Below are 16,349 nucleotides of genomic sequence, written 5' to 3'. Positions count from 1 at the left end.
CAAATCTGTAAGGCGGCCACCTGGTCATCACCATCAACCTTCTTTAGACATATACTAGCCATGGATGTATTCCGTGTCTGTCATATTCTGTCATATACCTACATGGTTTTTATGATTGGTGCCCTGCTCCTAGTGACCTCTAGCTGTGCCTGAGGTACCTAGACAGTTATGATATATGTTTAACTTTTGTTTATTGGTATAATAAAATTTGTTATATTTTACATTCCTTGTGCCATCAGTTTATTTTCTTTGGTGGTACTGTAGTTCAGCTGTTGTTACGGAATGTGACCAAGCCTTTTGCTTAGGTCATTTGGATTAATATGTATACTATAGATTAAATCTAGCCTCTGTGTCCGACAACCTTCGGACGAAGGGTTCGCGAGGCGGTGGTCCCTCCCTAAGCTTAGTCTCTGCAATTCTCTCCGTAGTGCTGCCATGGGAGACCGAGAAAGTCATAGTTACTCACCGTTAACGGTGTTTCTCGGAGCCCATGGCAGCACCTGCTTATTCCCTCCCATCACGAGTCTTTAATTACATATAATTTATATAATTTATATAGTATAGTCTAGGCACGGGGTTCCTCTATTAAGAAATGTTGTAATGTGATTTTTTCTCTGTTGTAAACTAACCTGGAGGTCCTCCGATGCTCTGTAAACCAACTGATGCGAGGGAGAGGTACCTCCCTTTTATCTGTAGGTTTCCTGTCCCTGAAGGGCGGATCCCCTCTCTCCATAGTGCTGTCATGGGCTCCGAGAAACACCGGTAACGGTGAGTAACTATGACTTTTACTACTAAAATGTTGCTCTAGCCACACATTTTTAATTTTTATAAGGGTTAACCCCTTCATGACCCAGCCTATTTTGACCTTAATGACCTGGCCGTTTTTTGCAATTCTGACCAGTGTCCCTTTATGAGGTAATAACTCAGGAACATTTCAACGGATCCTAGCGGTTCTGAGATTGTTTTTTCGTGACATATTGGGCTTCATGTTAGTGGTAAATTTAGGTCAATAAATTCTGCGTTTATTGATAAAGTGATAAAAACGGAAATTTGGCAAAAATTTTGAAAATTTTGCAATTTTCACATTTTTAATTTTTATTCTGTTAAACCAGAGAGTGACACAAAATAGTTAATAAATAACATTTCCCACATGTCTACTTTACATCAGCACAATTTTGGAAACAAAATTTTTTTTTGCTAGGAAGTTATAAGGGTAAAAAATTTGACCAGCGATTTCTCATTTTTACAGCGAAATTTACAAAACCATTTTTTTTTTAGGGACCACCTCACATTTGAAGTCAGTTTGAGGGGTCTATATGGCTGAAAATACCCAAAAGTGACACCATTCTAAAAACTGCACCCCTCAAGGTGCACAAAACCACATTCAAGAAGTTTATTAACCCTTCAGGTGCTTCACAGCAGCAGAAGCAACATGAAAGGAAAAAATGAACATTTAACTTTTTAGTCACAAAAATGATCTTTTAGCAACAATTTTTTATTTTCCCAATGGTAAAAGGAGAAACTGAACCACGAAAGTTGTTGTCCAAATTGTCCTGAGTACGCGGATACCTCATATGTGGGGGTAAACCACTGTTTGGGTGCACGGCAGGGCTTGGAAGGGAAGGACCGCCATTTGACTTTTTGAATGAAAAATTGGCTCCACTCTTTAGCGGACACCATGTTGCGTTTGGAGAGCCCCCGTGTGCCTAAACATTGGAGCTCCCCCACAAGTGACCCCATTTTGGAAACTAGACCCCCCAAGGAACTTATCTAGATGCATATTGAGCACTTTAAACCCCCAGGTGCTTCACAGAAGTTTATAACGCAGAGCCATGAAAATAAAAAATAATTTTTCTTTCCTCAAAAATGATTTTTTAGCCTGGAATTTCCTATTTTGCAAAGGGTGATAGGAGAAATTCGACCCCAAATGTTGTCCAGTTTGTCCTGAGTACGCTGATACCCCATATGTGGGGGTAAACCACTGTTTGGGCGCACGGCAGGGCTCGGAAGGGAAGGCACGCCATTTGGCTTTTTAAATGGAAAATTAGCTCCAATCATTAGCGGACACCATGTCGCGTTTGGAGAGCCCGTGTGCCTAAACATTGCAGATCCCCCACAAATGACCCCATTTTGGAAACTAGACCCCCAAAGGAACTAATCTAGATGTGTGGTGAGCACTTTGAACCCCCAAGTGCTTCACAGAAGTTTATAACGCAGAGCCGTGAAAATAAAAAATCATTTTTCTTTCCTCAAAAATGATGTTTTAGGAAGCAATTTTTTATTTTCACAAGGGTAACAGGAGAAATTGGACCCCAATAATTGTTGTGCAGTTTGTACCGAGTATGCTGGTACCCCATATGTGGGGGTAAACCACTGTTTGGGCACACGTCGGGGCTCGGAAGTGAGGGAGCACCATTTGACTTTTTAAATACAAGATTGGCTGGAATCAATGGTGGCGCCATGTTGCGTTTGGAGACCCCTGATGTGCCTAAACAGTGGAAACCCCTCAATTCTACCTCCAACACTAACCCCAACACACCCCTAACCCTAATCCCAACTGTAGCCATAACCCTAATCACAACCCTAAGGCTATGTGCCCACGTTGCGGATTCGTGTGAGATTTTTCAGCACCATTTTTGAAAAATCCGTGGGTAAAAGGCACTACGTTTTACCTGTGGATTTACCGCGGATTTCCAGCGTTTTTTGTGCGGATTTCACCTGTGGATTCCTATTGAGGAACAGGTGTAAAACGCTGTGGAATCCGGACAAAGAATTGACATGCTGCGGAAAATACAACGCAGCGTTTCCGCGCGGTATTTTCCGCACCATGGGCACAGCGGATTTGGTTTTCCATATGTTTACTTGGTACTGTAAACCTGATGGAACACTGCTGCGAATCCGCAGCGGCCAATCCGCTGCGGATCCGCAGCCAAATCCGCAGTGTGCACATTGCCTAATTCTAAAGGTATGTGCACACACTGCGGAAAACTGCTTCCCATGAGTTTACAGTTCAATGTAAACCTATGGGAAACAAAAATCGCTGTGCCCATGCTGCGGAAAAACTGCACGGAAACGCAGAGGTTTACATTCCGCAGCATGTCACTTCTTTCTGCGGATTCCGCAGCGGTTTTACAACTGCTCCAATAGTAAACTGCAGTTGTAAAACCGTGGTAAATCCGCCATAAATCCGCAGTGGTTATCAAATCCGCTGCGTAGAAATCCGCAGAGGACCAGAATACGTGTGCACATACCGAAACCCTAACGCTAACCCTAACCCTAGTTCTTACCCCAACCTTAGTGGAAAAAAAATAAAAATTCTTTATTTTATTATTGTCCCTACCTATGAGGGTGACAAAGGTGGGGGAGTCATTTAGTATTTTTTTATTTTGATCACTGTAATAGGTTTTATCACAGTGATCAAAATGCACTTGAAACGAATCTGCCGGCCGATTCGGCGGGCGCATGCGCAGTGGAAGATGGAGGGGCCCATGGAGAAGACGGACGGACCCCGGGAGGCTCGGTAAGTATGATGGGGTGGGGGGGGGGAGCGCGGGGGGGGTGTGTGGATCAGAGCACGGGGGTGAGCGGACAAGAGCACGGGGGGAGCGAACAGGAGGACGGAGGGGAGCGGAGCTGTGTACCGGACTGATCGGAGGACTGGGGGGGGGGGAATAAATAAAAAAAAAAATAAAAAAAAAAAATCGGTGGCGGTGGTGGGGTGCAGACCAGTGTTTCCAGCCATGGCCGATGATATTGCAGCATCGGCCATGGCTGGATTGTAATATTTCACCAGTTTTAATGGGTGAAATATTACAAATCGCTCTGATTGGCTGTGGAAAGTGAAACTGCCAATCAGAACGATCGTAGCCACGGGGGGGTGAAGCCACCCCCGCTGGGCTGAAGTACCACTCCCCCTGTCCCTGCAGATCGGGTGAAATTGGAGTTAACCCTTTCACCCGATCTGCAGGGACGCGATCATTCTGTGACACAGCATATGCGTCACAGGTCGGATTGGCACCGACTTTCATGACGCATACGCTGTGTCACAGGTCGGGAACGGGTTAATAGGAGAAATTGACCTCAGAGTTTGTTGTGCAATTTCTCCTGAGTATGTTAATACCACATATGTAATTAGAAACTACTTTTCACAGTACAAAGCTCAGAAAGAAAGGAGTGCCACATTATAGTGCAGAGTTTACTGTCCTGGTTTGCTGGTGCCATTAACCACTGGAAGAGCCCCGATGGTATTAACCCCCCCCCCCTTAGTAACCCTATTTTACAAACTACACCTCTCAATACATTCAGGGTGCAGTGATCATATTGACACCACGGGTGTTAGATTTTTATACCATTGGACAGTGAAGAAAAAATAACTACATTTTTACCACAAAAAGTATGTTTTAGTCCCAGATTTTACATTTTCACATGGGGAAATGGGGAACAATGGCACCAAAATGTGTCAAACACAATCTGCTGAACTAAGAAATGCCCCATATATGTGTCTGTACAGTAGTGCTTGGCCACACTTCGAGAATCAGGGGGAACGGAACGCTAATTTCTTCCCGGAAAACATTTTCCTAGAATAGTTTGCGGACTCCATATACAGAGCCCCAAAGTTCTAGAAGAGCAAAATAAACCCCTAGAGTGACCCCATTTTGGAAATTATACCCCTTTGGGAATTTATCTACAGGTGTAGCGATGATTTGACTCCACGAGTGTTTTCCAGAAATAAGCAGCAGTGGATGTTGCCGAGTGAAAATTGCAAATCTGCTATTGCACATTGTAGTGCCCAGAACGCTGTGGTTACCAGTACGTTATGCCCAGTTCGTTCTTCAGGATACATGCACCAGTAAATTAGGCGGACTCTCATTACGACAGCATCCACATTCTAAGTGTTGATTAGGCGCGCTGTGCCGCTCAGAAGGGAGATGGGCATTTGGATTTGGAAGGGAAGGATTTGCTGGATTTCTTTTAGGGGGCGAGCAGCCATAGCACTTTTCCAGAGCCTTTGTGCCTTCAGTAACGTTGAAGCACCTCTTATTTCCCTTAAGGGTATGTGCACATGTAGAATGGTCCACTGCGGATTTTTCCGCAGCGGATTTGATAAATCCACAGGTCAAAAACACTGCGTTTTTCCTGCGGGGTTTATCGCGGATTTACCGCCGTTTTGTGTGGATTCCACTGCGGTTTTCTATTATAGAGCAGGTGTAAAACCGCTGCGGATTCCGCACAAAGAATTGACATGCTGCGGAATGTAAACCGCTGCGTTTCCGCAGGGTTTTTCTGCAGTATGGGCAGAGTTTTCAGTTTCCCATAAGTTTACATTGTACTGTAAACTCATGGGAAACTGCTTCGGATCCGCAGCAAAATCTGCATCGTGTGCACAGAGCCTAAAAGATGATGGACCCGAGTGATGTGCAATGTTGAGCCGAGACTCAGCCAAGTGTCGGTGACAATCGCAGCACGCTGCGATTTCACTCGCACATTGAAAACAGCCGAGCAAAAAGATGGTGATGTGAATACTGGTCCGAGTGCTGTCCGACGTTTTATCGCATAGCACTCATCCGTATTCATCGCTAGAGCTATGATTTTTCTACACTTTTACCGATGGTCATTTGACGGCTTGTTTTTTGAGGGTCAAGATGTCACGGGTGTATCAGAGGCTGCAGACAGTCGCATAGCATCTGGCTACAGGTCTCTGCGGTTGGCTTTGCAGACGCCTTCGTAGTCCTTCTGACTCTTGGATCCAGTGCAACCTCCCCCCCCCCCCGCTCTAATTGACACATTTGGATGTTTATAGAATTCCTAGCTGCTTCTGGGAATCGCTGTTGATATTTCCATTTCCCCTTGTTGAGGCGTGCAGCTATAGCAAGTCTGCTATCTTCATCTTTGGTGCTGTTGGAGGATGTCTGTGTTTACTCTCTGAGTCAACTCAAGATAAGTGCTCCCCTCATTTGTCTATCCCATCTGTCTTTAGTTGTAGTGGGATTGACTAGTTTTTTCACCCCATCCTTCCCTAAGTAGGGCTTATTGCCAGGGTCAGGCAGGGATTAGGTTCCTGCTCAGCGATAGGTGCAGAACCTATATAGGGACTTTTAGGGCAAACAGGGTGACTTTAGATCTGCCTAGGGGTCTCCTCTCCCCCCTTCCCTAGTGTTGAGCTTCCTACCCCTCACCTCTTCGTGTTGCACTTAGTCTTTCCCACACTGTGCATGTCATTATCACCGGTCGTGCATATTTAGAGGGAAAAAAAAAAAAAGACAAAAACCTGACATTTTATTTCTTTCCCCCTTCAGGTGTGTTTATTTTCCTTTTGTCCCTTGGTATGGATCCAGTTGCAGGGCTGACAGAGCAGCTATACAGTCTCTGGAGGTGAATGACCTCCGATATGAGGTTCAGCAAGTGACTGCAGGTCGCAGATGTTGGGATCTCTGCAGGTAGGCCGGTCCAAACTGAACTCAAGGTTGCCCTCCCAGACAGGTTTTCCCGAGGAAGAGACAAGTTTTTTGTGTTCAAGGAGGCTTGCAACCTTTATTTTAAACTTGGTGCTCACTCCTCCAGAAATGAAGAGCAACGAGCCGGCATTGTGATCTCTCTACTACAGGGAGAGCCCACAGTCCTGGGCTTTATCTTTGCTACAGGATTCAGTTTGTCTCCAGTATGCGGAGGGATGAATTTTTTGGGGGGCTTTAGCCCTTATCTATAATGACCTTGACCAAGTCCAGCTTGCGTCATCTTCAGCAGGGTAATTGGTCAGTGGAGACATAGCTCCAAATTCTGCAGGTGGGCAACGGATACTAAATGGAATGACCTGGCTCTCAAATGCCAATTTCTTCAGGAGCTCACTGAAACGTTGAAGGATGCTTTAGCTGTATAGGAAACCCCCGAATCCTTGAAGGCCACCATGTTGTTGGCTATACACGTAGAAAGACACCTTCGGGATCGGTGGGTAAGACCACCTCCTCCAGAGCCTATTTTTCAGGGCACTGCCCCTTTGGCAGGGGATCAGTCTAGTGGTGAACCTGTACTGGGGGGGGGGGGGGTGAGGAACCCATACAGTTAGAAGGTGCTTCTGAATGTTACATCTTCCAGGAGGTTTGCAGAAAAAAAAGTGCTTTTTTTTTGTGGACAAAATCGTAGTTACTTTACCGATAACGGTATTTCTCTGATCCCATGATGGCACCACGGAGAGAGAGGGATCCGCCATCAGGGACAGGAAACCTACAGATGAAAAAGGCGGTACCACTCTCCCACATCAGTTGGATTACAGAGCATTATACAGAACTTTCAGCTGCAACTCAAATGATGATGCAAACAAAAATTATTGGACTTAAACTTAAAAGAGGCACCACGTGGCTAATTATTAATAACGAATTCTAGTGTGCACTCCTATGTGTAAAAGGAGGGAATGTACAGGTGCCATCATGGGATCAGAGAAACACCGTTATCGGTAAGTAACTACGATTTTCTCTTTCCCCCATGACGGCACCACAGAGATTTACATACGGTAGATTGTATATTAGGGGGGTCCACTGCCTCCAGAACCCTTTTTCCAAAGGTGAGGTCTGAAGAAGAGGTCAAGTCTAAGCGGTAGTGCTTAAAGAATGTAGAGAGAGAAGACCAAGTGGCAGCTCTACATATCTGCTGTATTGAAGCGCCGGCTCTCTCCGCCCATGATGATGCCACCACTCTCGTTGAATGGGCCCTTATCCCCTCTGGAACTGCTGTTCCACAGGAAGAGTAGGATAGAGTGATGGTGTCTCATCCATCTCACCAGTGTGGCTTTTGATGCTTTTTGTCCTTTTCGTGGACCCTGGAAGCAGACAAACAGAGGCCTATCCTTTCTACACTCCCTAGCAGCTATCAGGTATTGGACCAGGCATCTCCTCACATCTAAGGTATGTAACACTTCTTCCCCTTCACTTTTGGGATTGGGGCAGAAGGAGGGTAGTGAGCGTCCTGCTCCCTCTGGGCCACGCGATGCAGAGGCCGACGCCTCACACTGTGCAGAGCTGACAGGCGCACAAACGCCGGCTCCTCCAGCTCCAGGTGTCTGAGGATCGGTGTCATGAATGTAGTGGCCGCCGCCACCCTCATGCAATGCAGCTGTTGATGCAAACCCCTTCAAGTAGCCGCCCGCTACTATAGGGGAGAAAAAATGTTTTTTTTTTTCCCTCTTCTTTTCGGGAGAGGCAGACTTGTTCCTCTTTCACTGCCTCTCCTTACTCACCCTCAAGGTCCGCCGACCCCGGCGGTGGTGCTTCAGGGGAGGAAATATCACCGACCCAGCCGCGGCAGGGAGTCCCACTGCCTGACACCGTACTGGATCGGCCCCCGGCATCCCACGGAGATTCTCCAGGTACGTGCTGTAGGTTCTCCATCAGGGACAGGAAACCATCTGATGTGGGAGAGAGGTACCGCCTTTTTCACCTGTAGGTTTCCTGTCCCTGAGGGCAGATCCCTCTCTCCGTGGTGCCGTCATGGGGGAAAGAGAAAAGCGACGATTTATTGGGGCCTGCCTTTTGGATACCTAAACAAAAAGACTCTTTCCCAGCCGTGACGTATGGATAAGTCCAAGGTTGTGAAGGGGTTAAAGTACATTTCCCATCTTAGCACATGAAATACTGAGACAGCCGTATAATGCACTGTTTCCCAAATCCCGTCCTCATATCCCCCCCAATACAAGATGTTTCCATGATTTCCCTAGTATTGCACAGGTGAGAGAACCGGTGACAGTTTTATACCTAGATAATTCCAGCACCTGTGCAACACTAAGGAAATCCTAAAACATGACGTGTTGGCGGCCATGAGCACAGACTGACATGTCTCAGGAAGAGGAGGCAAAGTTGGAAGAAGAAATGCCTGAGATTAATAAGAAAAGTAAGTTTTATTTTATACTTAAGTCTGGTATTAAAGCAGTTAAAAAATACATTTTAAAAGCCCTTAGAAGGGATACCAAACCTGGTGACAGATTGCCTTTAGAAAGCAGCATGACGTAGGGGCAGAGACCCAGATTCCAGTGATGTGTCATTTTACTAGACTGCTTGCTGTAGATCTAGCAGTTCTCTTAATGTTGAGCTCAGTATAATCTCGCAGCCGCCACCACTGGATTGGTAGCTTTCTATGTACACGGTGTATAGACAGAAAACTGATATTTAGTGATGCGTTATCCGAGATTCCTCGTGTGCTAACCGAGTGTCTTCGGCGTGCAAGGAAAAAAATGTTCAAGTCACCACGGCTGTTTGACAGCTGCAACACATGCAGGGATAGCCCATTTATTACCTGCAGCCATGGAATATTTTATTTTATATTTTTCGAGCACGCCGAAGACACCCAGTAGCACACAAGTAAGCTTGGATAACTCCTTATTCCTTATCCGAGCATGTTCGCTCATCACTACTGCTAATCCGTGATGGGACAGGTTTACATAGACCTCTTTTCCCTGTTGGAGTAAGAGCGCCTCTTTATTGAATTTAGCACATCTTTCAGCTACCATGCAGCAGCGCACGTGTACTCCAGTCATAGACTAGAGTACAATTCTGTCAATTTAAAGAAGCACTCCCATTAAGTTTTTGATTCACTACGTGTAATGCAGTGTGGGAGTATATTAATACACACACTACATTACATGCACGTACATTCCACCATGTATACAGACGTAGAAGGCAGAAAAAGATGTACAAGACAGCACACAGCATGCACTTTTATAATCTATTTTCAGAAAGGCAGCTCATGCATCTGTATATACGCCCTTCTTTACACGTCCGTTTTGTTAAGACTGCAAATACAGACATAAGCACACCCATTGTATTCAATAGCTGTGCGCACGGCAGGTTTCTTTTTGCGCAGGAAGGACAAAATGTGTGTTGCGCACTGATAACATACGGAGTCTGTCATCAGGTTCACACATACCGGCACCAGGGAAGAAGTGGTACAGTTTGTGCTGTTCCCTGGCACCGGTAGGCTACTAAATGCAGCTCTCATCATTGCCTCCTGGTCACACTGATCTCAATAATCAAAGTTGTACTCATCAGCAGTTGTGTACCTCCTGTGTAAAATGAAGAATTATATTTTTATAAAAACGATGTGGGCTTTAAGACACCTATCCATTACTAGCCCCATAGACCTTAAAAAAAAATAAAATAAAAAATCCTTGTGGTCACCAGTTTGTCGTGCCGCTTACAGCGAAGTGAGGGATCGCAGCTACAATGACCGGCAGTGAAGTCTATGATCTAATTATATCCTGCTCTTCAGCCTGGATAGTTACATCTTCACACCGTCCGGGTTGTAAAGCAGTTATCGCTGAGATAGATTACGGCGTGGGACACCATGTCAGACAGATGAGTGATGGGCTTATTTTTTTCTGGTTTTTTTTTTAACAGGGGAAGAGGGCTTCAATGGAATGGGTGTAAGGGGAGTGTAACTTAATATTAAATAAATGTGTTAAACAGGGCGTTTTGTATTATTTCAAATAAAGGACTTTACTCTGGATGTGTGTTTATTTACAATATGACTATGGTGTTCATAATGGAGAGGCGTCAGACGCTTCTCCATAACCAACTTGTGTGCTTGATGTCACCTAAAAACACAAAGGTGACATCAACCCCACAAATATTAACCCCACTTGCCACTTACACAGGGCTAAGGTCAGATTTGGATCATTTTATGGAGGCGCCATTTGTGGGGTGGCTGAGGTCTGATGTTGGTAGCCTAGGTGGGAAGACAATATATCTGACCCCTTAACAAGCTATTAATATACAAGTGTCTGTGTGTTTAGCCTTTGCTGGTGTGAATTTATAGAGGGACCCTATATATTTTTTTTTTCCTGGGGTCACCAGTAAATTCACCAGGAGACGCTAAGCAAACAGCTATGAGCTGTTTTTAATAGCTTGGGAACCTTATGGGGTTGGATGGATGGCACATGGATGTCACATACAAACACACGGACCTCACCAGTACTGTCTTTTCCTGGCCACGAATGACCGGAACGTGTGAAGGAGGCCTAATGCACACAGGCACACATAAAATCATAGCAGAAGTGACTAGACTAATTGAACACTGCCTTATTCATTTTACCATACAAAAAAAAAAATGCAGTGTGATATGGTAAGAAAAAAATGATTTTTTTTTTTTTTCTTTTTTACAGATTATTGTTGGTTTACATTACCATGTCCTAAAAACTCACTTTTGCAGCAATCTGTAAGGGTTTTTTTCAATACCATTTTGGAATATGAACGTTTTGATTGCTTTTTAGTACTTTTTTTTATTATTTATTTATTTAGGGGGGGCAGGTGTTGTTTCCGAAAAGGCAGCTTTTTTTTGTGTTTTTCCCTTTAACCTGTTCTTGACTGGGCCATTTTCCTCCATTCCAGACAGGACACATTTTATGATACAGTACATGCTCTTCTAAAGGCTATAAAAAAAATCTCACTTGGAGTTTATGGGTGAATTTAAAATGGATAAGCGGATTACCTTATGAGTTAATTTTATATTTTCATAAAATCGGCAGATTTTTTAAATTGGGAAAATGAAGAGGGATGTAAAGTTATGTTTTTACATGTTTAATTTATATATCTTCCCCTTGGAATTTAAACCCAAGATCATCTGATCGCTTAAAGTGTATATACTGCAAACCTACAGTATTGCGGTAAAATAGTTAATTTTCCTGTATTCTAGAAAGCCCAGCAACAGACTGGGCTTTGTGGTAGTACAAAGCAGGCAACCCGCAAGCAGGGCAACTGGGCTCGAGCAATGGGCACACACTGCAATCACAACCACTTAAATGCCGATGTCACAAATCGAAGTAACATCCAAGGCATTGGTTAAAAAGCAGTCACCAGAGCCGTCTCTGATCGCTGCTGTTAGAGGCAAGCACCATGCATGGGGCAGGCTCTGCTCCGTAGCCAAATCCATGCATATATGCTCTCCATCAGGAAGGGTTTAATGTTTGCTTTAAAAAAAAAAAAAAAAAAAAGTCATAACATGTGCAAAGAATAAACAAAATTAATATTATTAAAAAAAAAAAAATGGAAGTAAAAAAAATTTACTACTAAAAAAAATAAAAAAGTTTTATCAGTTATGCACTGGCATTAGAAGAGGCTTCCAAGTTGAGCACATGTTAGAAGCCGAGTGTCTTGTATCCGTGCTTCTTTCAGCCGCATGTTGCTGAGCACTGACAGTAGGCTTGTGTGCTGCCAACCACTCAGGAGTCATTGATTGGTTTTCAAGAGTCATTTGGAAGTCCAAATAATTTTACAGTGCCAGCTTCCCGACTGCTGTCATATTTGCCATCCTTGTCGTCGCAAGCAAACGCCAATAGGTATCTCTTAGGGTGCCAGGCTACAGTGAAAGTGGGGGACTCGCACTGTACTTCACACAACTTCTCACCTAAAAAACAAAAGATAAGGAATAACTGACAACGATATCAAATATAAAGCATACAAATATATGGCAATGTACACACTTAGAATCTGTTGAGGTTTTTGCTTCCTCATCTGAGCGCAGCATAATATAGGTAAAGAGAAGCTGAATCCAACGATGATAAAAGCTCCCCCTGCCCACACCAGGCTCTCCTATACAGTGTCTATAGATAGTGAGCGGCTTATCACAGGAGGGGGAGGAGTCTGACGAGCATGCACAGGCTGATTTAGTGAGACAATGATAATCACCAGATAATAAAACCTTCAGCGTAAGTAAACACCACACAGCCTGGGAAGTGACACATGGTTGAAAGCCGTTTTAACTCCTACCTCATGCAGTCCTCAGATTACATTGCAAAAAACAACTAAACTACCGCTAGGTTTCCAGGATTATGAAAAAGTGTGTTAGTTGGTGCATCCATAGGCTGTGCCTGGTGTAGCATCTCGTCCACAAACCATATGTGGTTAATTGCCAACAGTGCCACTGACACTACAGAAAAAAACATTTTCTCCTGACCCCAACTCAGCCGTAGGCATATATGAGGCGGATGAGATCGGGGATGGAGACCCGCAGCTGTTCCCGACATTGTGCAAATGGACATAATGCTGTGGAAGCCTTGCCCAGTGCTACTGCAGTGACGGCGCACTCCTCCACTGTTTAACCCTCTAGATGTCACCCTGTATTTGGACTGCGACATCTAGAAGGCTGGGGGGGGAAAATTTGGCTGTAACCCCATCAACCACCCAGTCAAAAAAAAATTATCTCCTGGCATGCCAAAAACAGTGGCCATTTGTGCCCTGCTAAAAGCTGTGTAAAATAAGCATACAACTCATTGCATGAGATTACCAAGTAAAATAAAAAAAAAAAAAGTTTTAAAAAAAAATTCTTGAACCCAATTTTTAATTCAGCCTCCCTAAAATTGGAAACAGGAACACATGGGCTACTTGCACAGTGAACAAGTCTGTATGATCATGTTCACACACCACCAAGAAAAGCTGTTCTACCCTGTATGCACACATGGATTTTTCCTCTCTGAACCCTGTTCACACAGGTAATATACAGATGATCAGGTTTTTAAATACATCAGATAGGGATTGCATACATTAGTTAGGACTGCTCTGATAAGGGTATACCGTGAAGATTGGTAGAGCAGCTTAGTATACATTTTTTGCAAAAAACGTATCAACCAAATACCCTGTTTTTTACATCTTTTACTAGCACTTGCGGATTACTGCAACATTTTTTCAAACTGAGTGTTTTTGGTTTTACTATTCTCTTTTGTGTCTCCCTAACATTGGAATAGAAAGATAAAAAAAAAAAAAAAAATATTGAACTCCAAAATTTACCAATAAAAACAAAGCCTCATACAGCAGTTTTGGGGAAGAGAAAAAAAAAAAAAAAAAAAAAGTCAGATCTCTCAAACATATATTTATATTACACTCCCTATATACAGTGGCAAGTAAAAGTTTGGGCACCTCTGGTCAAAATTTCGGGAATTGTGAATAGTTAAGCAAGTTAATGAAATGATCTCTAAAAAGCCTAAAGTTAAAGAGGACACGTGTTTTGAGGAAAATACAAAAGGGCAAAGTAATATATATATATATATATATATATATATATATATCTCCGCAAGTAGCCAGGTAAGTGACACATCACTGGAATCAGGGTCTCTGCACTTATTACAAAGCAACAACCTGGTAACTGATTTCCTATAAGGACTTGATGCAACTTTATCATGTAGCATATTTTACACATACACAGCAGGTGAAATAAGTATTGAACACGTCGCCAATTTTCGAAATGAAACCATAGATGTCCAAAAATAAAGATATATGTAATAATGAGAGAGGTCACAGGAGAAAATTATTGAAAACGCTTACTGAACTGTAATTACGGGTAACGCACCGTACATTCGCGCGCGCGTGTGTGTGTGTGTGTGTGTGTGTGTGTGTGTGTGTGTGTGAATACACATACAGTGGCATGTAAAAGTTATGGGTACCCTGGTCTAAATATATAATATATATACAAGCATGAGACCCCTACTCCTGTAGTGAGAAAAAGCCGGATTACGTACCGGTAATGCTCTTTTAATGAGTCCACGACAGCACCCCACATGAGAGAGAGGGATCCGCCCATAGGAACAGGAAACCTACAGAATAAAAGGAGGCGGTCCCCTCTCCTCCTCAGTTTAGTTACAGAGTATAAAAAGGGGAACCGCAAAAGTGTTAGTATTCATTCTTATTCAGTCACATAAATTTCTTAACTCTATACAACCATTATTTGTGACCTTAAAGGAAAGAGCTGTGCATAATTTAGGGAGGGTAATACATGGGTGCTGTCGTGGACTCATTAAAAGAGCATTACCGGTACGTAATCCGGCTTTTTACCCTTCGCCACGACAGCACCCCACATGAGAGATTTTCAGAGAGTCATTATTTGGGTGGGATTACTGTATTAAGAACAGCTCTACCAAAGGTCAGATCAGAAGACGTGGACAGATCAAGTCTATAATGGTTGTAGAAGGTAGAAGGTGTAGACCAAGTTGCAGCCTTACATATTAAATGGATCGGTACATCTGCTTGTTCCGCCCAGGAGGAAGCCATGGCTCGTGTTGAGTGCGCTTTTATACCCACTGGAGGAATCTCGCCTTTTGACGTATAGGCCAAGCAGATAGCCTCTCTGATCCACCGAGATATGGTAGCTCTCGTGACCCCATGTCCTTTCTTGTGGCCCTGAAAGGAGATAAACAGAGCCCTACTCTCCCTCCATGTGTGACACCTTTCTATGTAAGTCAGGATGGCTCTTCTGACATCTAAGGTGTGGAACTTATGATGTTCTGGAGTTACAGGTGAATCAAAAAAGGAAGGGAGAAATATTTCTTGTGACCTGTGGTAGGTGGACGCTACCTTAGGGAGGTATGAGGGGTCTGGTTTCAGGACTATCAGATCATGAAATATCAGTAAGAAACTCTACTGATAGGGCCTGGATGTCACTAACCCGTCTAGCTGAGGTTAGGGCTACTAGTAAGGCTACTTTATATGTTAGGATTTTTAAAGGTATTGAATCTAATGGTTCAAATGGAGAGCTTGTTAAGGCCTCTAATACTAGATTTAAATCCCACGGAGGTAGACGGGGAATATGGACCGGTTTACTACGTTCACAAGATTTTATGAATCTGGAGATCCACCTATTAGCTGCTATATTGCATCCATATAGGGCTCCTAATGCCGAGACCTGAACTCTTAAGGTATTTACAGATAGTCCTAACTCTCGGCCTTTTTGCAAGAACTCTAGGATAGGTGTGAGTGGAACTTGCTTAGTGAACGGTACCGTGTAGAAGTCTAAAAATTTATTCCATACCCTACTATATATTAGGGTGGTAGATCTTTTCCTGCTCAATAAGAGGGTGTTTACTAGTTCTGTTGAGAACCCTCTGGAACTTAATAGTTGCCTCTCAAATTCCACGCCGTCAAGTGAAGACCTTTCACTTGCGGGTGGAAAAAGGGGCCTTGGTACAGCAGCTCCTTGTCTGATGGGAGGACCCAAGGATCGCATAGGCACATGGTCTGGAGACAAGAGAACCATGGTCTTTTCGGCCAGAATGGTGCAATGAGGATTACTCTTGCCTGTTCCCTCCTGATCTTTCTGATCACTAGAGGAATCAGAGACATTGGAGGAAAGGCATATGCCAGTCTGAACCGCCAAGGATGGTGGAGAGAGTCCAACATATCTGGGTGATACCTGGTGTTCAGGGAAGCGAACCTTTGTACTTGCCGGTTGTCTCTTGTGGCAAATAGGTCGATTTGTGGTATCCCCCATGCTTCTGTTATCCTTCTGAATATGGATTTGTTTAAGGTCCATTCTCCTTGACGCAACTCGTTTCTGCTGAGGTAGTCTGCCCTGATGTTCTCTACACCTTTGATGTGCAG

At 43.8% G+C, this 16,349-nt stretch overlaps 1 protein-coding gene across 1 annotated transcript in view; it reads right to left on the bottom strand.

Annotated features, from left to right (window-relative positions):
* Positions 1-10,353: 10,353 nt before the first annotated feature.
* THOC3 (THO complex subunit 3) overlaps positions 10,354-16,349 on the bottom strand; it is a 47,453-nt gene continuing 41,457 nt past the window's right edge. Inside the window, exon 6 of the mRNA XM_069763987.1 lies at positions 10,354-12,387. Within this exon, the coding sequence (XP_069620088.1) occupies positions 12,224-12,387 (164 nt within the window). The 3' untranslated portion in view covers positions 10,354-12,223. The remainder of the gene's footprint in view (positions 12,388-16,349) is intronic.

Source organism: Ranitomeya imitator, chromosome 4 (genome assembly GCF_032444005.1).
Source record: "Ranitomeya imitator isolate aRanImi1 chromosome 4, aRanImi1.pri, whole genome shotgun sequence".
Classification (NCBI taxonomy): Eukaryota; Metazoa; Chordata; class Amphibia; order Anura; family Dendrobatidae; genus Ranitomeya; species Ranitomeya imitator.
This window is presented reverse-complemented; position numbering and strand designations above follow the sequence as displayed.